The sequence below is a fragment of the Neltuma alba genome, unplaced genomic scaffold (genome assembly GCF_004799145.2).
Source record: "Neltuma alba isolate B1F8T4 unplaced genomic scaffold, ASM479914v2 tig00001633_pilon, whole genome shotgun sequence".
Lineage (NCBI taxonomy): Eukaryota > Viridiplantae > Streptophyta > Magnoliopsida > Fabales > Fabaceae > Neltuma > Neltuma alba.
The window spans coordinates 656,653-682,475 of record NW_021632543.1 but is presented as its reverse complement, the minus strand read 5'-3'; the positions used below and the strand labels follow the sequence as shown (position 1 = coordinate 682,475).

Here is a 25,823-nt window from a genome sequence, read left to right as displayed (position 1 = left end):
TTTGGATATATGAATTTTTGAAAAAAGTTATGTATAACAAGAAGTTATGGATGGGAACAATATAGAGGTACAGTTATTTTCAGAAAGAAAGTTTTTTTTTTTTCGGGGCCGTTGCCGCTTTTAGACATCTCCTTAAATTCTATTCTAGCATTTATCAAATCTGAGTCGCTGATTTGGGTTTTCTAAATTTTTGGGGTGTTGTTTTGAAATCTTTCCTAGTGTTTAGCAAGAGTAATTATTTTTTGTTTTGTAGGGATAAAGTGCTTATATATGATGGACATATCTACAAATGAACATTTAACACCTAGAAGGATTTTTTTTGCTCTTATATTCTTTAAATGTTTAATTTGGCAGTATTTATGTCTTGAACTGTTATCCATCATCAAATTTAACCATTAAAAATACTAGTCAAATTGCATAATTTAACAGTTAAATTTAAGTAGATAATAGCATGTTGACGTCTATGCTTTCTCCTTCGTACATATGCATTTCTTTTTCTTCTTCTTTTGTTCATTAACAAAATATTACGTTTGTTAAAATGATTGATAAAGTTTATTATAACTAAATACTAAAAAAAGGATAACTTAGTTTGGTAAGCTAAATATTTAAAATAATGAATGGGTTGTAGTAGGCTGAGAATGTAGTAAGCCCAACAGAAGTAGGAGTCTATGCCCTAATAGAGAAGTGGAATAACAATTTAAACATCGAGTAATTGATGTAATCTCGAAAGAGGCAAGGTGACAGAACAGAATGTTCAAGGTTTCTTAAATCCCTGAATAGTGGTAGAAATTTCTAAGGGATAGTGGACCAAGAGGTTTAGTGATTGGATGCTGTTGAATGAAGAACTGATGATGAGTTAGATGCCTGACTAGACATGACATAGTAAGGTGATTAAATCACTACTATGTAATGCAATTAGCACATGATAATCAATGTCTGACCGTAGGAATGATTGGTCAGAAGGTAGTGAAGTTAGAAAAGTTATGTCAGGCAAGATCCTTCTTGACGATGGTGTTGGATAGAGATAGATGAGAATGTGATAGTTAAAGGTTGCACAGGGAATTGAATTGTAATGAAAGATGAGAAAATTCTTAATGATACCTAAAACCTGATAATGCTAAAATACTTGATAATGTTAGGGGTTATATTGCTCTTTTGTGTCCCTAAGATGGTTAAGAATGTGCAACCACAATACCCAGGCCAGGGTAGAATGCAAAGAAAAGAAATCCCCACTAAGAGGCACCACTGCCTATGGGATTAGATAATTTTAGTGGAGAGGCTCCCTTTGATAGGGATATGTAATCAAGGAGTGTACCCTGGCAGAGATTGAATACAATGAAAGTCTTAGCCACAAAGTATCTCTCTGAAGGTAGATGTGATCCTTCGTCACAGAAATTATATTGCTTTTGTGAAAGTAAGCCATTCTTGGCAGGAATTACAATGAATAGCCCAAATGGAGTTGATAATGATGTATTCTCCATCAGTAATTTTGGAAATGGGGACTACCAATTGTGCTAGCATGAGCAATATGTTCGCCCAATAAGGCAAATCCTCTAATGAGGATAGTGGGATGCAACTGAGTTAGGGCACGGAGTAGATCTTACCTTGAGGAGAGCTAAACTAGTCAAAAGTAATGGAAAGGTATTATGACGCAAACACATGAGACTCCTCGAACTTAACAGAGTACTATAGTATGGTAATAGGTAATGAGAACATAATGATATAAGTCCTCTCTCAATACTGTTTCAGATTGATAAGAGGTAGCAAGGACTACAGAGTCCTAAGGCAAGGCAAATCGGTATTGACATGATGATAAGCTAATAAGCTTGACAAGTGAGCTAGTGCCCGATAATTCAAGAGGCACCATGAAACGAAAGTGAGCTAAAGTAACCAAACTCAAGGGTTAAAGAAATATGAAAAGACTAAGAATTCCAAATTTGGCTGGAAGTATTAAGTAAGATTTAAGAAGACAATACTAGCGTTTGTGACCAGTCATGGAAAATAATCAGTCAAGTTACCCATGTGGTAGAGGCGACTTATTTTATTACTCAGTCTCATGGTCTGAGATCTTTTATAGATCTTAACATGGCAAATTGACGACAATGATATTCTAGGGTTATAATAGACCTTGAAGAGGCTTACAGTGGAGCACAGTAGCTCCTAAGGTCATAGTAAACTAAGCTTAAAGGAAAGATGTTAAGCCGAGAGGATGATGCCTCTCAAGGTATGAGAGTGGGATGACATGCTAAGTCGAAAGGGTGATGCCTCTCGAGACATGGGAATAAGATGACATGTTAAGCTGTGAGGGTGATTCCTCTTGAGGCTTGATAACAGAATGACTAGGGATGAGTTTAAGATATAGAAGCCCCCTCTAATGGTTAACTAATATAGAGAGAGCACCCTTGGCTTTTTCAAAGATACCATTGTTGTCGATTAGGCCAAGAACTGTAAGTCCTAAACAGTGTATATTCAAGCAAGCTAATTGTGAAATGAAAAGGTAAAAGAAGGAATATAGATCTTTAAGGTAAAGAGAAGGATGGCTGAATATGCTAACACACCTGTTAAAGGCAGACATTGCTTGAGATAATAATTACCATTCCACTATACAGATGGCTTAGTGTGAAGCCTTATATGGCAGGAAGTGCCGATCACCAATGCGGTGGACTAAACTAAATATAAGAAGAGTTTATAGTCCAAAGAGGATAGATCAAGTTTGAGGATAATTGAAGATAATTGACAAGGACTGTTAAGCACATAAAGTAGACAAAAAAGCTATACGAACATCAGAAGAAAGCTCTTAGAGGTTGTGGTTAGACATACTAACCACAGGAATGGGTCAAATCCCAAAGGTGAAATAATTAACGCCTAAGACCCTTCCAAATTTTTGTTAAAAGTTAAGCCGGTAGCTTATGAATTGACCCTATCCCTTAATCTTGACCAGACACATCGCATCTTCTATGCTTCTTAACTAAAGAAGCACCAATCAGATGTATCACACCTCATTTATTACCTTATTATATGATAATTGGAACCCTTTAAGATCATTATATAGGCCTTAGGAATGCGAAAATCTCCAAAAATTTGAAACTTTTCAAATTTTTAGTCCAGGTTGCGACTTGGTACTTCCAAGTCATGACTTGAAGTCATAGAGGCCATCTTTGCTTCAGGTCACAACCTCAACTTCCCAGGTTGCGACCTGGGGTCACAAAGAGCCTTGGGCACTATTCATCATTCACTAAAATCTTTGCCAACTTTAGAAATTTAGAACTAAATGTAGAAAAATTGAAACGAGGTGGTTCCAAGTTCTATGAAAAGCTCTTGACATGCTCTTTAAAGAAAAAACATCATTGGTATCTAGATCTCGTGCATCAATCCCATATTTCATTCAAAGTGGTATTGCTCATTTGGTCATTTTCTAATTTTTCAGAATTTATGCCCAACTTTGGAAGGGCATAACTTTTTGTATAAAACTCCAAATTTAATGAATTATCACTTGTTTTAAAGTTAAAGATGAGATCTATAAGCATGCTAAGTTTTAGCTCAAGACTCATCCAATGCATGAAATTTCATCAGTCAAACTTGACCCTTGAAAAGTCAACTTTTATCCCTATTCCATACTATTCTTGCTTTTTCTTTTTCTTTTCCTTTCATCTAGCTTTTCCCATGATTCTTACCAATTTTTCAAATGTAAGGTATCCTTGTCATTGATACATATCTCAATATAATCCGTACATATACATAATAATACATAACATTACATAACAATGTCATACATATAAAGTTGGTAAGTAGCTTTCATATACTTCTACAAACATATTCCTTCCATCACCATACCATCTCCTTGTTCTTGAGCATATTCTTTGAGGTTCCTATTGATGGTTTATACTTTCATCTAGCTTTTGATTGAAATTGACGTCAAATCCATTTAATTGTTAGGCCATTATTTGCACGAAATTTTTGGCTTTTCGTGGCCCAAAATGAAGCCAAAAGTGGAGCCCATTTATAATTATTAATTCCAAACAAAAATACAATTTATCAGTTACTATTGACTTGTAACTTTTCATCATTTTTTAGGCCCCCAAAATTACATTTCTCTCCATGAAAAATCCTCTTTTCATATACGGATATGATCTAGAAATTTTTAGGATTTTTTTTCAACTCTAACTATTTATTTTGAATTTTCTCTAAATAAGCCTTTATCAGTAAAATTGTGAGAAATTAAATACTCTAAAATTAATTCTTGTACCTATAAGGCCTAAAATTAATTTTATAAATTCCCATCAAAATTTAAACAATTCATCCGCATTTTTTCTAAAATTATGAAGGCCTTCAACTATTTAAAATAATTATTTTCCTCCTATTTTTCACTGTTTTTCTGAAAAACCTTTGTGTTCGGAAAATTCCATAATAATCCATTTTCATACCATTTTCACCTCTAGGGTCTCCATTGAGGTTCCAAAACCTCTAATTCACCTTTTCTTTTCTTTTTTTTACCATTTTTTAGAATTTTTCTAGAATTTTTCTCACATTTTCTCATTTTGCCCTCCCTGGACCGATAAATTTGAAAGTGCCGATCTAGAGCCTTTTGGGGTCTCACACCATGCCAATCTTCTTTCCCTATGGTCCCTTAACCAAATTTTTCATCCCTTCCATCAATGCTAAATTTGGTAGGATGTGACAAGATCCCTCTTGTATTTTGAAATATGAAGATACCGTGCTACAAGATAATTTGACATTCGAGGTTAAGCTGATAAAAATTGTAGATCAACAGATTAAGCAGCTACAAAACAAGACCATTCCAATGGTCAAGGTGATCTGGGAGAGCTCAACACAAGAAGCAATGTGAAAAAAGGAAGACGATATGAAGAGCAGTCACTTGAAGTTCTTCGTCTAGGGTATATGTAAATTTTGAGGACAAAATTTATTTAAGGGGGAAGAAAATGTCACATCCTAGAAAAATTAAGCTTAACAATGGATATAAAATATCAAGTCAAGGGCCAATACGGAATGATGAAGCCAAACATGACATAAAATCCTGATAGGGTCTAGACTGATATTTTTGAAATTATTGATCCAAGAAAGACAAAATGGAAAAATTTGAAAACAAAAGTCCAGAAAATTCCTAGAAAATGGTAAAAAAGTAAATTAGAGGTTTTGGAACCTTAATAGAGGCCCTAAAGGTGAAAATGGTGTGAAAATAGTTATTTACAGAATTTCTTGAAAACAGAGGTTTTTTTAAAAAAAAGTGAAAAGTGAGTAAAAATAATTATTATAATTATTTAGAGGTCTCAATAATTTTGAAAAAAATATGAAATAATTATATAAATATTTATTGAAATTTATAAAATTGGTTTCAGGCTCTGAAAGTATAAGAATTTATTTTAGAGAATTTATTTCCAAAAGTTTTACCAATAAAGCTCTATTCGGGAAAAATTCAAAATAAATAGTTAGAGGTGAAGACAAATTTTAGAATTTTTCAAAATTCATTCTTATATTAAAATAGTATTTTTCAAAAAGAAAAATGAAAATTTGGAAGTCTAGAAAAATTATGAAAAGTTACAAGTGAATAGTCACCGATAAGCTTCATTATTGTTCAGAATTGATATCTAAATTGTGGGCCACATTTTTGGGCCATTCTAGATCAAAAGTGGGCCCCACATTGAGGTAAGAAAGGCCTAAAAATTTCTTCCAAACCTGGCCCAATAATTAAGATAGATTTAAGCCCAATTTTCACATAATTAGTGGAATATTCTTGGAATATGGACACATGACATGATCTGAAAATTGGAGGGTTTGATAGCAGCCAAATGGCCTCCTAAATGGTAGAAAAAGCACGCCTAAATTGGGTAAAAAGGTCAGATTTCTTGCTCTATAAATACCCCATAATTACACTAAAATAGCCAAAAAAATTGACAAAAGAGGAGGGGTGCTGCCAAACTGATTTTTTTGAGCGTAAAAGTGAGTCTTAATTAGTGTATTTGAAGGAGGAATTATCAAGCTTTGGTCAAGGATTCATCAAGGTATGTTTGAGCTTTGGTTTGGTTAAGATTCAAGCTTGTTTTGGTTAAAATTTCATGACCTAATCTTAAGGTTCCATGCTGTCCATTTTCGGCTGAATTGAATATGTGTTAGGGAAGGATAGAAGCCTTGAATATAAACTTGAATTCACATTTTTAAGTGGTGTTCAGTTGAATTTTGGAAGAAATCAAAATTAGGGTCCTATGGCATATATTTCGGCCACCATGGTTTTTTTGGGTAGGAATTTGTTTTACTGTGATTTGATAATTCTAATGAGTTTAAAATATATTTTTTTGTAAGAAAACACTAAGAGAAAGTGTTTAAAATCATTATAATCAAAAATAAAATTGTTGCAAGACATACTACCCCTATTGGGCCATAGCGAATTGAAAGGGGAGGAGTGTGATTTTGTAAAATCAGAATTGATATTTGGATTCTACATGAAAAATTATGTAGGAATGAGCTAAAATATTGATGAAATCAAAGGAGGAATAGTTATGTCAAAAATCAAGAAAAAAGAAGTTTAATTGAGCTTAATGTCAAGCAATTATCAGCCTGTTTGGATGAGCAGTTGTTGGGTCAAAAGTGACTTAGGGTTCGTTTGGATTGCCGTCTGGAATACCAAAAGCACACGAGAAAGCGTGAAACTGCGGTTTGTGGCTTATTGCAGCTCAGAAGACTGTTTGGATTGAGTTTCGTTTCTAACTGACTTATGAAAAAAAGTAACTTTTCTGACTGACTTATCCAATGCAATCTGGATCAACTTTTCTAACTGACTTATGGAAAAATTGTGCAAAGCTTACGATCTAATTAGTTATGTGATTCTATTTACTTTAATTAGAGACCAAATAAATTTTAATTTATATTCATGTTTGTTCATTATGTATATTTAATTAATTATCTACAATATATTTTCAAATTTTTCTCCTTAACAAATATTTTTATTTTATAATTTTACAAACAAACTATTTATATTTTATCATAATAATTTTACGTGTTTCTTTAAATTATTATTACATTAAAAATATAAAATTTCAAGCACTACTCTATATCCTTTTCAATCATTTTATAACTAAACTAACTTTTCTATTAATCATCCAAACAACTTTTAACTTTTTCAACTGATTTTTTAAAAGCATCTATCCAAACATAAATTACATTACACTGACTGACTTTTACTCTAATTTCAGTTACAAAAGTCAGTTGGGTTAGAAGTCAGTTTTACCCAATGGCAATTCAAACATACCCTTAAACTAATGATAAGCCCGTTTGGATAAGCTGATGGCAGTTTGGGAGAGCTTTTTAACCATTTCACTTCAGGACCAAAAGTGAGATTGCATCGCGCGTTTTGATAAGCTGATGGGTTGAGGTTTTTGCAATCCATGTACGCGAGCGGTGAGAAGCAGCCTCTAGAAGAGTGCGAGGGTGACGTGCGCATGCGCGTGTCAGGCCGTGTCTTCAAAAATATTTATCTTCACTAGCGAGTAATTATTCTAAAAACCAACAAATATAATAGATTAAAATTAAAAAATTTAATTTAGTTATTTATAATAAATAAATATTATCTTTTTAAAAATATTCTTATTAATTAAGTGTGTTGGTTAGAACTATGATTATGATAATGATTAACTTAAAAAATGAATAATTTAACCATGTTTCATAATTTATTAAAACTCATACCCATTTTGGTAATTTTACAAACAAACTTACTTTTACCCAATCATAATCCAAACAATTTTTTTACCAATCTCACTTTTACAGACTAAATTTTTTAAACTCTAGTCCAAACACAATTCATCTTATCTAATTTAACTTTTACCCAACTTCACTTCTCCATAAGCTATTTTTTCAATCGCTGATCCAAACGGACCCTATGTTTATGCTTGAATTATTGATAATTTGGAATGTGTTTATGCATGAACTGATAGGAATTGTATAAGAGAACAGGGAGGAACTGAAATTCTTGGACTAAAAAAAGGTAGTAGCATAGAATTCACAATTTATAATGTTAACTTGCTTGGTTGTTACATAATATGATTGCATGAATAAGTGTTGTGTTATGTTTGAGATTATTTGATGAAAATGATATGTTAGTTAATTACATTGTATGCCTTGGCAACATGTATTAACATGTTATTTATTGGTGAATTGTGATGATATTTGTATGGCATAGAATGTTCATGAATATATATAATCTACCTTGCATGTTTGACATTATAATTGTAACTCCTGTTACTCAGATTTCTATCAAATCTCATTCCTCTATATTTAAATATTCACCAACTAGGAGTTGGATCAAGTAAGGAGAAAGGAAAGGGATTCACTTGGAGGATGATGGAGTTTAATGTTTCTTGAAAGTATGTTTTGTAATCATTATACATTGTTATGTATTATTGGGAACTATGTTGGAACTTTGTATTCATTATTGATGATACCTTACACGTAAGCACTCCATCAAGGAAGAACCATATTTAAGGTATGTGAAGTGTGACTTGAAAGATCATTGAAGGAAAAAGAAAAGAAAAACCAAGAATAGCATAAAAAAAGGATAAAAGTTGACTTTTTAGGGGTTAAGTTTGACCGACGTGATTTTAAGCAATTAGATGAATCTGGATCTGAAATTTGGCATGCTTATAGAACATATTTTAGCTTTAAAACAAGTGGTAATTCATCAAATTTGGAGTTTTATACAGAAAGTTGTATCCTTTCAAAGTTGGACATAAATCTTGAAAATTTGAAGAATGACCAAATGAACAGTACCACTTGGAACGAAATCTCCGATTAATGTATGAGTTCTGGATACCAATAATTATTTTTCCTTTAAAGAGCATGTCAAGAGATTTCTATAGAACTTAGAACTATCTCATTTCGATTATTTTAGAATTAGTTATGAATTTTCAAACTTTGACCTTTGTAAAGATTATAATGAATAGTAACATGAATTTAAGAAAATTTAAAGTTTGAATTTTTCCAACCCAAGGCCATGATAAGTGATTTTAAATGGTTCCAATTGATATAAAATGAGGTATAAAAATAAGGTGTGACGACATTCAGCTAAAAGTTTGAAAACTTCTCCCTTAACCTTCCTTAAATTTTATCCTCAAGTATGGTTCATGTTTAACTCTCCAATTTTAAACCATTTTTCTCAGCTGTTGATTTTAGCATCACAACTGGATAACTCAATCAATCATTTAAAATTACTATATAACATCAATTAGTGAATTCCCTATTTTCGCTAATCCACAAAAAATTACATCCCAATTGCTGTTTTAGCATCCTTAAATTTATTTAATCATCTACAACACCAAATTCTATTTAATTTCACTCCCCAACTACACCATCCTCTTGAATCCCTTAACCTCTCATTCAACTAACGAGTTCCATTTCCTAACCAACAGCAACCTGTGCGTGCATATCCTACGTCATTTGAACATCATACATGCCTCTTAGCCTCTAAAAATTTCCAAACAGCTCTACACATTAAATCTGTAATTTCCCAGATTTAAACATACCTTTCAAAGATTCAAAATTCCATATGCAATCACTTAAATCAAATACTACAAACTTGATTATTGCTTTTCACTTCCAATCTGATTTTTGGCTTACGAACTCACCCCTCACGGCACACACAAACATAATTATATGTGTATGTATATCTTTCTAGTTTAGTTTCAGATTCACGTCCAAACACATAAGCTATCAATTATGCGCGCGCGCGTGTGTGCACATATATATGCTCTTAATTTTCTCTCCTTAAACCAGAACCAACAGCATTCATCCAAAGAAATTAAACCTAGATCATCAAAATCAAACAACAAAATCTTCCCCTGTTTCAGCCTTGAAGAACCAGAGCAAAAATCAACATATGCAACCAGAAATTTTAAGCTGCATTCCCTCCTTCAAGATTCAGGGAATCCGGAACCAATCTCTGAAACTTTTAACCAAGTTTCGAGAGTGAATATCTCTCAACAATTAAGCAACATGCAACAAAAGATTTCAGTAACGCAAAACCATAAAAGTCGAAACATGAAGCCCCTGTTTCAGTGTCACAAACCAGTCGGTCCTCAACATGCAGAAATCATAAACAGCATGCAACATCACAACTCACCCGAACATGCATCCATCAACCATCACCTACCCTTAATTCATTAAGCTACCCATTTTCCTCCACAAATAAAGGCTTTTACATAGCTTCAACTCTTCGGCAGCATGTAGGATAGAAGAAAGAAGGGTATGAGAGTGATATTTCCACCTATCTTGGTCTGAAACAATGATTGCACGCACCAAAACCCTTCTTCGATCACCTTCTCCGCTGTTGCTCTTCTCTGGTTCTCGAACTCTCTTTCTCTCGACTTCCACTCTAATTGCAGGTGAAGAATGAAGAGGGGAAATGGGTTCTGATGGGTTATTTTACGAGGGAACAAGCGCAGCATGAGTAGGAGTGAGGGAAATGACCATTATGCCCTTTATTGCTTTCCTTTCTTCCATTTCCACCATCTCTACTATTTTTCTGAAATATAAAATACACCCAGAAATTATTCCACAATATTTTATATGGATTTTTCTTGTCCATTATCTTCTTTGACCCATAAAATAGTTTCTCTACAAACTTTGTGTCACAAGTAACTTTTTTTCTTGAATTTGCCAAAAAAAAGCCATTAACTCTAGAAATTAATCCTTAACCCATTTTAAAGATTTTATCCCTTAATTTGTATCTTTACCTCATAAAATAATTATCCTGAATTTTTCACCTCAAATATAAATTCCTAGCTATTTTTTTCCTTGAATTTTCTAGGAAGATATATCATTTTTGCACTGACAAATAACCTTAAAATTATTTAAGTCATTTTTGGGAGCATAACTTTTTCATAGAATTTTTAAACCTTCAAAATTAATATTCCATAATTGCCTCCCTTTTACTTAGGCTTAAAATAATTTTATGAATTTTCTTTTTAACTTTTCTTGAGTCAGAAAATTAGGGGGTGTTGTAGCTAATCCTCAAATAAAACTATATCTTTGTTTTCTTCAAACCACTGTCACCATTTTCTAATTTATACACAAGACTGAATGATTCTTTTACCAGGTTGTTTAGAATCTCCTTATATTTTTATTTATCTTCCTTGAAAGGGAAAAAAAAGCTCTAAATCATGGTGAATAATACTACCTCTGGTTATTAATATAAGAGCTACTTTGACTTTCAATTTTATCTTTTTATAAGACCTCAATCTATTTTATCTCTCATTTTGATTCATTTTTTAGTATAATTTTTGTATTAGTTGCACATGTTATCAAATGGTAATTCTAACTAATATACTTGATTAGCGAAGATATTTTAGGAAAGACAACATTTATTTATTACCAATAGTTAACTTAACTAATTTTCTTTAGCTCTTATATGAAATACCAGAGATAGTAAATTAATATGTGATTGCTAATTTCTTGTGCATGTTGCTGTGATAAAGAGATAGTTTTCACTGCACAGAATTCATTTTGAATTTGAGGATGTCACCATATCCTTTTTATTCGAGGATTATCTCTATATACTTTCAATCAAAGAAAAGAAGTTGGTTCATTATCGCGTGTAAAATACCATGATATTTTGAATTTTATGTGCTGTTTTTCATCTTTCATTATTTCCTCGCATTTGTAAATCACATAACCTTATTACTTGAGGATTATCTCTTGTAATACTAAACATGACCATTAGAATAACGTGTTCATTAGTGGACAGGTTTTATTAGGTTCAAACAGTGTAGTTAAGTATATGCACTTTGCGTTTTATTTAGACATGACCCAATAATACTTTAGAGACAGCGAATCAAAGCATATGTGCGTGTGTGCGCGCGCGCGCGCGCGCGCGCGTGTTGTGTGGCGAAGTTATTCTTCATAGGATCTGACGAAACATATATATTCCGTTTAACTAATTAACTGAACTCAAATACTTCTTCGATCCTAATTATAAGACCCAATTGACTTATTTGAGGAGATTAAGGAAATAAGTTAAGTTGGTTATTTATAATAAATAAGTGTTGTCATTCCTAAAATATCTTTGCTAATTAAGTATATTGGCTAAAACTATCATTATTAGAAGGATTATCTTGGAAAAAAATGTATAAATATAAGAGACAAAATGGATTTGGGTCTTATAATTAGGACCAAATAAAAAGTCAAATGGGGTTTTATAATAAGGACCGGAGGAGTATTTGGGTTAATTCAGTTTTAATTTATTTAGTTAATGGGTTTTGGTTTGATACTTAAAATTGGTGTTCTTTGATTTTTCAGTTAATTCGATTTTCACAAAAAAAACCGAATGCTCACCAAACTTCCTCCGTCGTGATATACCAACAAGGCTGCACGTGTATTTGATGGGAATGATCAAATCAAAAAGCACACAATTTTAAAATAATATAGAGGGGAGGAGGGACATGTGGGTCGACATGCACGTTAAAGATCTGTTGAGCTGTCGATGTCAAGTTTTTTTTTTAATGAGAATTATCAAATTAAAAAACATAAAATTTTCAGAATTTTCAGGGATTTAGTTTATATTATATATATTTATGAGATATGAGATTATTTTCTTTTTCATGTTTCAGATTTTATATTTAAGATTTTGAATTATTTCACCATCGATACAAATGTTTTTTAGAATTAAATATAACCACATCAACATTTCAAAAATAAAATAAAAATTTGATGAAATTATAAGGCCTACTAATGACACCATATTAACCCTTTAGAACTAAAAAAACAATAAAACAACATTTGGTTAATTCAATAATTAAGTAAATATGCAAATCGAATCGGTAACGTCGACCACGAGTTTTACATCCATGCATCCATAAATATCAATAGTCCAATAATTGAAAATGACCCATGGATGTTGCAAACATGCTATCAAAATTTCAGCCTTATCCAACGGTTAATACGTAAACATCGATTTACCAATGAGACTGCCTTATGAAGATGCAAAAATGATTCTCTCTCTCTTCTTCTCTGCCTTAACGGCTGCTATTCTTCCTTAAATGAGGTCTCTTCCACATAACCCTAATCTGCCCACTCTCCACTTTAATCAGTGAGACTTAAATGGGTTTCAAATATTGGGCCTTTCTTACAATGCGAAAGGAGCCCAAACCTCATATAATAACCTACCTATGCTTTTTAACTATTTTATTGTATAAAATAATAATGTTTTATGGCTAACAAAAACAAATATTCTAAGTAAAAGTTTGAAAGTAATTTTGTACATGCAATATAATTGAGGGGAAACAAGGAAATTTTCATTTACGCAATTTGATTTGGGCAAATGAGTGTTGAAAGTAAGTTATGATAGCTATGTATGAAGGAACACAACAAATAGCGACGATCATTTTAAGACGGAAAAGGTAAAAAGTTTTCGACATTGCTTTAGAATTTTCCTTAGTTTCTTCTGACAAGACAGTAATCATTTATTTTGGTGTTGAGCTATTTTTAATTTATACACCTACAATATGTTGGTTTTTTCCCCCTAAGAACCAGTAACGCTTCTTTTAAAAATTCATGAAACTGGATTGGAAGTGGGCATGGATAACAAAACTAGAAGCGGTTTCATAAGCCCGATCGTGTAATTGTTGCACTTGGGATATGAACTGTCGGGGTGCGGAGTTTGCACCATGAAAACACATTTGATTCATTTGAGGTTACAATTAGAAGCCGTTTTATAAGCCCCAAACCAATTTTGGTGATCATCGCAACGAATACTCATCAAATCTCAATGGTTTAGGTTTAATATGGACAGTCAAGATTTAAATTTTTTATTTTTGAAAAATGTTTTTCTTTAATAGGTATATGCTCCAAAATAAATGTAATCTCTTAACTGTAAGTTTTTCCCAAAAAAAAATTATTGAAAAATTTTTAGTTGAAAATTTTAAATCTATATACTATTAAAACTATATTTGAATAGTCTAGATTTCAACAATGGTTGCGTATTTTACATTCATTTAAATTGGCACTGTGTGGTAGTTCCCGAAAATGGCATTCCACGGATGGAAGGATATATATAGTGATTGAATATATATATATATATATATATATATAACACAGCTAGGTACGTAGCAAATGAATACCATAGAAGCTCAGGAAAAAAGCATACGGAAGGCAAGTAATATATAATCACAAGTAATAATACGACTCATGCGTACACAAACATAACAAAACAAACCCAATAACACAGTAGCAACAAGCAACAGCAGACACGAAAGGAAACTCACATGCAAATTAAACCACCAGACATGAACAGCAAGCACACGCACAGGGTCGCCGGTGATACTTTATTTAGTAATATATTATAAGAGCATGCAAGCATGCCCGGTGTGCGTGTGGATGATGAAGCTCAAATCTCAGGTTCATCAGATGGCGCTGGCAGCCCACACGGATATGCCAGTAATGCGGCCTGTGATGAGGAGCATAATACAGGCCACAAGGAAGACGAACGGTCGGACAGTGTTCCAGTCGTTGATGAAGAAGCTATAGCCAGCAAGCAGCTTGCCTCTGGGATAAGGTAAACCATTGAATATCCCCACTAGTTGTCCGACGTCGTTGACAGGATTTGCCGTAGAGGGTCTGGTAAATGACATAATCAATAAGACCTGCGACCTGGTTGTACAGAGGCAAGTAGAAATCCTGACTGAGAGGAGGAGGCACAGTGAGGGAGACCTCAAGGCCGCGGTTTCTTTCCCTCAGCCCCACAATCACACTCTGCATAACATCCACAAACTGAGCAGGAGGCACAGGGATCTGGTCGTAGTAAACGTCGATGCCATCAAAACGGTAGCGGGTGGATGAGGTTTGTGAGGCTGTTGACGGCTTCGGCGACGTTAGCCCGTGCGAGATTGAAGGGATAACCTCCATGCTCAAGAAGAACTTGAAATTCTCATTTTCACTTTTGAAATCGTGGATTTGTTGGGCAATGACATTGAAATCGAGCTGGAAGTTTCCATTTCCGCCCCTGTCTTTGGCGAAGACCACAGCGATTTGGCCTGCTCCACCCCTCAGAGGCTGCAATTCGTCGAAACTGTGGACGTAAGCCCGAAACACACAGTTGGTATTCGCCATTTTGATTTTGGTGTTGGTGCTGATCTGATCTGAGTTGTGCCTCAACTTCCTTCATGCCTTATCTATATATACACACCACGCAGGGCCCGCTTATCTCAGCATGTTGACGTCACTGCTCCCTCCATCATACATGCATTTATTTATTTTGAAAGATTATCTAAAGGGGCAATATTTGGCCAATTGCAACTATTCACCGTTATTTTATTTTTTTTAAAATATCGCTTCCATCCTTTTTATAAGCCATTTGCAGGGAATTTAATGATCATTTTCTAATTTTATCCTTATTTAGTTCTCGTTGCAAAAAGAAAAAGAATGTGATAGATGTGATAATAATTTGTAAATACAAAAAAAAATTTAATATGGGTAAACTCAAAAATTTTTTATCAGTTTAATACATTTCTTGGCATATGAGAATGAATTGCAAATGAAAATGTGGATTTTAAATCAATTAACTACATGTTTAACTTTACACCAATTATTTTAAATAAAAATAATATAAAACATGGATTTAAATCAATTAACTACAGTAAAATAAATTTTAAAATTGAAGAAAAGAAAAAAAAAATTGAGAAAACGAAATGACGTAAGACGTAATGCTTAAGGATAACCTTCAAAACTAGCTTGGCAAGAAAGGTGCCTAAGTGGCATCTCCACTGCCTTTCTTGCTTCTTTGTTCAGTTTCGTCCTTCGTCCGTTTCGTTGCCACTGATTCATGTCAGGTGGTGAACTTAACTTGCCTTAATTGTCACTTTGGGGTTACTCCAAAAATTAACGGAATTAATGCAATATAGTGCAAAACTCGGGTCGTTTCACTTTGAGGAGCCGAAAACGAAATTAAACCCTAGTAAATGAATGCAAGTAACCTAAACTATAAAAAGAGATTTTTGATTTTGAAAAGCTGTTAATTAAATACTACGAATCAAATTGAAATTAAAATACTTTTTTTTTGTTTCTATATAAAAGTGATTCAAATGAATGGAGATTAAAGAAATGAAAATGAGACACACAAATAACACTGATAAAAATCAATCATCCAATTCAACAATGCAGGCAATCATCACTCTAAAAGATGTGGGAGTTAAAAACAATGAATTAAGAATTATAATTAAGCTTTTGATCCAACAACTGAGCCACCTCGAGTTGCCACAAAATATTTTCCTAAAATCTCAACTTACTAACTGCAACCAGAATAGTAAAGTGGGATTAAGGATGCTAAAAAAACCAATGCTTAATTAGAACTCTTAAATCCAAAATAACAGAATTAAAGCTAGCAAGAGACTATATGATCCAAAATTCTAAGCCACCTTAGAAAATCACAATATATTAATTCCAAAATCAATACAAATGTCATAACCACAACATTATAATTGAGATCAAAACTATAAACAGTCCAATGTCAAATATTAAGCAATAATTCAGTCATAATAATCCCCAAATATAATCAGATTAAGCAATACAATTATCCCAACAATCAGAAAAACTATCCTAAGACTTAGGAATTGTTAAACAATTATTGAGTAAGAAATTAAAGCAACTAGAACTCCCCCTTAAAGATCCAAGCTCCTGCCATTATTGTTGAATTGGAGAATCAGAGGATCTTAGCCACGGTTTGCCATCAAGTTTGCTGCCACCAGCCGCGTGTGTGTGTTTCGTTCTGCCCAGCGTCCCCTGTTTCGTGTATGTGTTCGGCCTCTTCTCTCCCGTTCGGCATCTTTGCCCCCACTTGCGTCTTCCGCCTCCTGGAGAAGATGAAGAATAGATTGGATATTAGGTTATTAGTGTGGTGGCGCAAAACGCAACGTTTTGCCCCTTTCTTTTTAATTATTATTTTTTTTCTTTTTTTTTCTTTTTATTTATGTATTTTTTTTCATTTTTATTTCTTCCAAAAACCTGCAAGCAAATTCAAGGATAAGGTAGCATTAATTGTCCTCAAAATCAATTACTCACAATTAAACCAAAATATGACAATTTTGCCCCTATAAAATAATAATTCAAAATAAAATATATTAAAATCAATTACCAATCAATTAAGACCAAAAAGACTAATTAAGTTGACAAAAACCCATATAAAAGATATCAAAATATATAAAAATAATTGAGTTTGTCAGGTGGATAAAGAGAAAAAAAAAAATCTGCCTTTGTTCCTTTTAGACCTTTTGTTTTTCTCTTATGTTTCTTCTCCTTCTTCTTTCTTTCCCAAGTAGTCTGAGCATAAAAAAACGAGTCGTCGAATTTTTTGGTCGTCAGCCTGACCGGTCTAAGTTTGAATCTACTACCTATTGTAAACTGCAGGTTCAACAGCAGAAATTACAAGACATACCAAGTTTAATTACTTTTCAATTTTACCCTTATTTACTATATGCACTTTTCAAGAAAAATAACAATTTGCAAAACAATAGTTTTGGTAAAATTGTACATTCATATAATAAATTTAGTGAGGTGACATGTATTGACAAAAAAAAAAGCTCTTATTATTGCGAACTGGAGAGAGTATTCATCATTATTTTTAACTAATATTAACAGATTCATTAACTCAAGCAATTTGGTTAATTGGATCTCCTAAAAAAAGACAGAATGCTTGTAGTAGATTGTGAGAGCCCTTCATCCTTCACGCAAAATCCTCCCAACCTCACATGGCTTCTTTCCCGAGTGGTTGCAACATTTAATTACATGCATTTATTTTATGTCTTCAAGATGATTTCAGCACTAATCTTCACCACTGCTTGCATCATATACACACATCATAATTAATGAAACCTCACCAATTTTTTCTTGATTTCTGAAAAAGAGATTAACGTATTTTACTCTTAAAAATATTATAAATTACGCTAAGTTTTATTGAAAACTTTTCGTTTGCACACTTTTTCAAGTTGCATTTCCTTGTTAGTTTCCTATGTCTATATCAAGACTTAAGAATTAAAAACATATTTATTTTATCCAAAACAATATGTAGTTAACTAAACATGAATATGTGCTGCTTCGCTAGATATAATATAATATTATATCAAGTCGTTTGATTGTATTTCTTGTTAATAGAAGTCGTTGGTGGAATAAAATAAGGAGGAAATGGCTCAAAAACCGTAGTTTGAAAACATCAAAGGAACGAAAAGGGAAGCCACCACTTGTAAACGAAAAGGGGAACAAATACTTAAAATGAGATTTTTAAATAGAAGTTTTCTCACAGAAATGCTCCTCATATTAAAAAAGGAAAAGGTTTTCAACTTCCTAGCCAAAAGACCCCGCCAACACTCCAGCGTCTATCACCAGGAGGAGAATTTTTTTTGGGTAACAAAGGAGAAATTTTTTTGGGAAAGCAGTGGAGGTGGAATTTAATGCCACCACCACTTGGTGATTCGTATCAAAATTAATGATCGCCATTGAGACACCAATGCTTTGTTATCAACGTTATACAATACATTTGTGCGTGTAATATATATAACTTAGCTACTTAGCTTTAATTACTAGTCATTCACAACTTTTATATGGATATTGACTATATTTCAATATGTATTAACAACTTTCATTTTGCAAGTAACAAGACCTCTTATTCAAATCATTAGTAATTTTTATATGGATATTGACTATATTTTGTTGACTATTAACAACATTTGTTTAGCCAACTTTTATATGGGTATTGCCCCTCTAGTTCGGATTATTGGAGCTATTTTGTCCATCCAGTTTAATAATCTAAACCAATATAATCTCTCTGATGATGAAACATAAGCAATTAAAAATAATAAGTAGACAGAACAATAGCTGAATTTTGTTAGCTCCTGTACTTTTAGCTTCTCTTGAATCCCAACCCCCAAAACCCCATAAAACTGTGCTTGATGCAATGTTGACCTAGTTGGAATTTTGTATTAAATTGCTCTAGATAATTTGGGAGGATAATATTCATTTAACTGAAAACTAGCCAGATTAAATTGCGCTGTTAATATCACGAAGGCAAGTAAAATTTGGGTGCAAGGTTGTAAAGGGGATAATTCTGGTATGCAGAATATTTAACATGAAATCCTTTTTTAATCAAATAGATACTTATAAACAGTTTTGTTATTACCATAATCCATAACAAATTAAAACTCAAGTCTTCAATGCATCATATTGTATTCAAGACAACCTTCAAGTCTTCGCCGAGCGTAGTGAAATTAAACCAAGACGAGTGGTGGATCTTTAATGGCAGCATGATATCGGATAAGAATTTAAATTATTAAAATTTGGGATGGACAATTAGAACTACATGATAAGAAAAGAAGGACAAGTCATGTCATAATGAATGAAGCCACACCAATTTTTTCTTTCTTTCATACGAGTAGTTGTAACCTATAACTTGTGACGGTAAAAAGGTAGCATGTACATACTTTGTTACTCTTCATTATAAGACAAATTTTAGAAGGCTTTGATATTTCTATTTATAAATCGATTTATAAAGTATACATTATAATTAATATATTTTCAAGAATACTGTTTGAAAAGAGGATACTCTTAATTAATTTAAAATGACTGTGTGGAAAAGAAAAGCATTTTATAAGGAAGTGTGTTTTTGAAAAGATAATATGATTCCTAATCCGTGGCCTAAAAAAAAAAATTCTAAGGATACTAAATAGCTTTCGTGATTTATGCAAAAGGGGAAATTTTGTTTTCATGATTTGTGCCAAAGTACATAATTTTCATGTGAATGGAAAATGTAAAACAAAGTAAGTAATTAACTTCGTTGAAAATTTGGCTTGGAGACAATTTGCATACATTATGACATCGTAATGCTACACACATTTTTTTCCCTTAGTTTCAGACAAAAGTAGCTGACTTATAACTACATTCATTTATTAGATATGATTGAGCCAGTGAAAATATACATGATTGTGATGTGAATACAAAATGTACTCCCTCTTATCCGTAATATATATAAGTCACATTAAGCAATTCATCAGAACTAAAAAATAGTAGTTAACTCATTAAACTTTTCATGAATTGAAAATTAATATTTTTTCAACTCTATTCATATTAAATGAGATTGTGGAGAAGAAAGAAAATACAAGAAGTCACATTTAAATAGAAGAATGGGTGTAAATTATATGCATGTTGTTTCTCCTCTTTGATTCGAATGGCCTCCGATTTACTCTGTTGCATTTACTGCTTTTGTCATTAAGATTTTATTTTTCTGTATAATATTACCTTCTAATTCGCCTTCCTCTTGAATGAAGTTCAGCATTAACAAATTTTTAATCTTGAAGAACATTACCTTAGTCGACCTAATCAAATTATATTTCAACCAATTTGATCTTTCTCAAATTGGACATTCAGTGTAAACTAGAAATTTCTCCCCCATGCGATGCACGGATTAACATATTTAATTAGATTTAAAATTATAATAAATTGCATTATCTATTATAGTTCAAGATCTACTTTTTATAGGAGTATGATTTTTTTGTTCATTCAAATAGAACTTAAATTAGATATGCAGAATTTAGAAGGAATTGAAAAAAATTTAAAATTAATTAATTAATTTTCTATTTAAGGCGCTAATTGACATATTATTTAATTATGTTGCTCCACATTTAATGCAATATATTCAAATTTAAACTTAATTATTAATTTCTTCATTTAAGTCTCTAATTGAATCTCATTTATTCATAATGTTTCTCATTTAATTCAATATATTCAAATTTCAATTAATATGTTATTCAAATCTAATTAATTGAATATATTCAGATCTAATAATATCATATCCGACCCATTTTTAAATGAATCAGGTATTATAAGTTTTCAAGAATATAATTAATTGATTGATTTCTCAGGAATTAGTTTAGAAAATAATAATAAATAAAGTAAATTAAGACTTTATATTTATGACTGAATCTAATTTTGACCAAATCCAATCCCTTGTCTAAATCCTATATTATTGAGATTTTATAGCTATTACGTGGACTGAGGTAATGTTGTTCAGGAACAAAATTTAAATCAATATATCTAAAAAATAATTTATCCACTCAAACCTATGAATAGTGCGGCTCCCACATCGGCACGTCTCGCCTACTCGCTTCCATAATAGAGAAATCCAAACAGCTCCAACCCGGATGGTTCCTTACAAACCACTCTAGATGATGGTTTGAGTCTTGTTCCTAACTCAATAGCCAGGTCTAAACAGTTCAATGTGGTTCAACTCCTCAAGCACTCTGAACATAAAAAAAACAAGTCGTATTTTTTTGTCACTAGCAAGACCGGTTCGACGGTTCAGTCCGGATTTGAAAACATTGTACCCAACAATTCATAAATTTTAAAATTAGGTTATAAAATACAGGTTTAATTTCACAAGACCTACCAAGTTTGATTACTTTTCAATTTTACCCTTATTTTTATGTAAATTTTTCAAGAAAATAACAATTTGCAAAACAATAAATTATGGTAAAATCATAGAATCATATATAAATTCAACAAGGTGACATATATTGACAACAACAACAAAAATTTTATTATTGTGAACTGGAGAGATTATTCACTTTTTTTAACTAATATTAGTAGATTGATTAGCTCATGCAATTTGATAAACTGGATCTCCTTAGTAAGACAGAATGTAGTAGATTATTCGAGTTCCGTCAACCTCTCAAGTCGTGGCTAATTCTAAGAGGCCTTCTTCTTCATAAAAATCCTCCCAACCTCACATGGCTTCTTTGCTTAGTGGTTGCAACATCTAATTACATGCATTTATTTTATGTCTTGAAGATGATTTCGTCACTGGCCCTACTATGCATAACTGGGCAGTCACAACTGTGTACAGGTATTAACTACATTTCAACATATATTAAAAACTTTCATTTAGCAAGTAACAAGGCCACTCTTTCATATCACTCACCCGACTATTAATAACCTTTGTTTATCCAATTTTCGTACGGGCATTGTGCCTCTAATTCATTTTATTGGAACTATTTTGTCCTTCCATTTTAATAATCTAAAGCAACGTAACCTCTCTAATGATCTGAAACATAAGCAATTAAAAATAACAATTAGATAGAACAATAGCTAGATTCTGTTAACGCATAAAGCAAAAAAATTAGCTTCTCTTGAATTCCAGTCCCCCAAAGCCCATAAAGCACTTGTTGATGCAATGTTGATCTAGTTGGAATTTTTGAAATAAATGGCTCTAGATAATATGGGAGGACAATATTCATTCAAATGAAAACTAGATAGATTAACTTGCGTTCTTAATATCACGAAGGTGCGTGAAATTTGGGTGCAAGGATGTAAAAGGAACCATTTTGGTATGCAGAATGGGATTAAAAACTTTTAACTAATTTTGCTTACTCTTTTATCTTATATTTTTTTTAAAAAAATTATTATCTCACTTCTCTAATTTTTTAATCAAGCTCATTAAAATTTTTTCTCTACTCTCCTCCCTCCAATTCCCTCATACCAAACATATGTTAATAGGGATATCGGATTAGATTTTAAACTATTAAAATTTGGTAAGGACAACTTAGAACTACATGACAAGAAAAGGAAGACGAGTCATGTCATAATGAATGAACCCACACCAATTTTTTCTTTGTTGCATGCAAAAGTAAAAAAGGCATGCATGTACATACTCTGTTGCTCTTCATTATAAGAAAAAGTTTAGAAGGCTTTGATATCTCTGTTCATGAAGAGATTTATAAAATATATGTTAATTAACATATATTTTTAACAATACCGTTTGAAAAAAGGATGCCTTTAATTAATTATAAATGAAAGTGTGTGGAAGAGAATAGTATTTTAGAAGGAAGTGTGCTTGTAAAAAGATAATATAATTCTTTATCCATCGCAAAGGAAAAAAATTCTAAAGATACTAAACAGCTTTCAAGATTTATGCAAAAGGGGCAATTTTTTCATGATTTATGCAAAAGTACATAATTATACTTGATATAACTCAAACACAATTTTAAGCCACCGATGGCATTAGGGAAATTGATCCAGCGGCTATGTATGAGAAAACTGACACGAAGTTATTGGGTCAAAATATTGAACCAGTTGACGTACTTATTGGGATATGAACCGTCGATGCACATGGAGCTCCAGAAAAACACATTTGATTGCCTTATTTTTACCGTATTTATATAGTAATTGGATGTAACTCAAAGCTATAGGAAGCAAATGATTAATGTGTTCTTAAAATTTTTATAAGAATATTTGTATAACAATTATTAAATTAAACTATTAAAATTTAATCAAAATAATTTTAAACTACATTGGAAGGAAGTGGAGATAAACTGTAAAGAAACGTGCCACATCCAACCACTAAATAGTTGTTAGTATTATTAAAACGAACCTCTTGAAGATAAAGCCACATCGATTTTTTCTTGGCTTCAGAAAAGAGAGGTTGTTAGTTATAACTACATGCATTTATTATCATTGCATCGGTGAAAGAATACATCTTTATTATGTGGATGGAAAATATATCTACCTCATGATCAACTGTATGTCGCAATATTACGAATGGTTGAAGATATATTGGATGTAGATGATGAATGGGTGGCTCTGTATAGAGAATCATCTTAATTAGTGCTGGGCACAACAAGCATTTTCAATATAGTGTCCCACCTTATTCATGCACTCGCCATTGGGACAATAGCTGGATTCTGATTACTCCTATAAAGGCAAAATTTTAGCTTCTCTTGAATTCCGATGCCCAAAGGCCTATAAGACAGTTGTTTATGCAATATTGATCTAGTTGGAATTTTGAATTAAATGGCTCTAGATAATTTGGGAGGACAATATTCATTTAACTTAAAACCAGATTGATTAATTTGCGTTCTTAATATCACGAAGGTAAATGAAATTTGGGTCCAAGGTTGTAAAAGGGACCATTTTGGTATGCAGAATACTTAACAGGAGATCCTTTTCTAATCAAACAGATAATTATGAATAGTTATTGTCACTAAAATCCATAACAAATTAAAACTTAAGTCTTCAATGCATCATATTGTATTCAGATCAACGTCAGATAAGTCTTCGCCGATGGCAGTGAATCAAAACAAGACGAATAGAAGATCTAGGGCCTATTTAGTATGAGAGAAATGAAAGGGAGGGGAGGGGGAAAATTTTTATGAGCTTGATTTGAGAAATTGAAGAAGTAGAATTGAATGCTTCTAACTAATTTTGCTTACTCTTTTATCTTACATATTCTCTTCATTAAAATTTTATCACCCCACTCTAATTTTTTTAAACTGAGCTCATTAAAAATTTTCTTTATTCTCCTCCCCTCCAATTCTCTCATACCAAACATATGGCAGCAGGATATCGGATTAGATTGTAAACTATTAAAATTTGGTGTGGACAACTTAGAACTACATGATAAGAAAAGAAAGACAAGTCATGTCATAATGAATGAAGCCACACAAATTTTTTTTTTTTGTTTCATACAAGAGTAACAGGGAAGGCATATACATTCTCTGTTACTCTTCATTATAACTAAAAGTTTAGAAGGCTTTGATATCTCTGTTCATGAAGCGATTTATAAAATATATGTTATAATTAACATGCATACATTTTCAATAATACCGTTTGAAAAAAGGATGCTTTTAATTAAATAAAAATTAGAGTGCGTGGAAGGGAATAGTATTCTATCAGGAAGTGTGATAATGAAAAGATAATATAATTCTTTATCCATGGCAAAAGAAAAAAAAAATTCTAGAGATACTGAACAGCTTTCCCGATTTATGCACAAGGAGCAATTTTGTTTTCATGATTTATGCAAAAGTACATAATTATACTTGATATAACTTAAACACAATTTTAAGCCACTGATGGTGTCAGAGAAGTTGATCCAGTGGCCGTGTATGACAAAACTGATACGAAGTTATTGGGTCAAAATATTGAACCGTTTGATGTGCTTATTGGGATATGAACCGTCGATGTACCTGGAGGAACAGAAAAACACATTTGATTCCTTTATTTGTACCGTATTTATATAGTAATTGGATGTAACTCAAAGCTATAGGAAGCAAATGATTAATGTTTTCTTAAAATTTTTATAAGAATATTGGTATAACAAGTATTAAATTAAATTATTAAAATTTAATCAGAATAATTTTAAACTGCGTTGGAAGGAAGCGGAGATAAACTTTAATGTAAAGAAACATGCCACATCCAACCACTAAATAGTTGATAGTATCATTAAAACGACCCTTTTGAAGATACAGCCACATCGATTTTTTCTTGGCTTCAGACAGAAGAAGTTGTTAGTTATAAGTACATACATTTATTATGATTGCATCTGTGAAAGAATATATCTTTATTATGTGGATAGAAAATATGTTACCACATGATCAATTGTATGTTGAAGTATTACAAATGGCTGAAGATATCGAATGCAGATGATGAATGGCTGGCTCTGTGCAGAGTACAAAAAGTTGAATCACCATAGAATAATTAGTGGCGGGCAAAGGAAATCTAAAAATACAACATTTTCAATATTTTCATATGTCTTTTAATTTTCTAGAGAAATTCTTGCATGCACCTAGTGTACCACCTTATTCATGCACTTGCCATTAAAATTTTGACAACTCAAGTAATCTTTATCCTACATGTTAGCCCTTATGCCACTCCTCCCCTCTAATATTTTTACTAGTTTTATTAGAAATATATGCAAATTTATTTTCAAAAATTTTTAATCTCTCTCCCTCAACTACAGCCACTTCTCCCATCTCTCTTTTCCCTACAGCTACCTCTCTGGCGCTGACATG

General features: G+C 32.2%; 1 protein-coding gene and 1 long non-coding RNA gene across 2 annotated transcripts in view; one reads left to right on the top strand and one right to left on the bottom strand.

Annotated features, from left to right (window-relative positions):
• The window catches only part of LOC114760203 (uncharacterized), a 29,936-nt gene extending 14,828 nt beyond the window's left edge, over window positions 1-15,108 (bottom strand). The window contains exon 1 of the mRNA XM_028949468.1: window positions 14,720-15,108. Within this exon, the coding sequence (XP_028805301.1) occupies window positions 14,720-15,108 (389 nt within the window). The remainder of the gene's footprint in view (window positions 1-14,719) is intronic.
• LOC114760351 (uncharacterized) lies at window positions 1,258-14,427 on the top strand. The gene is made up of 3 exons (XR_003742041.1): window positions 1,258-1,270; window positions 6,514-6,517; window positions 14,174-14,427. It is a non-coding gene; the product is annotated as an uncharacterized LOC114760351 (long non-coding RNA).
• Window positions 15,109-25,823: the final 10,715 nt, after the last annotated feature.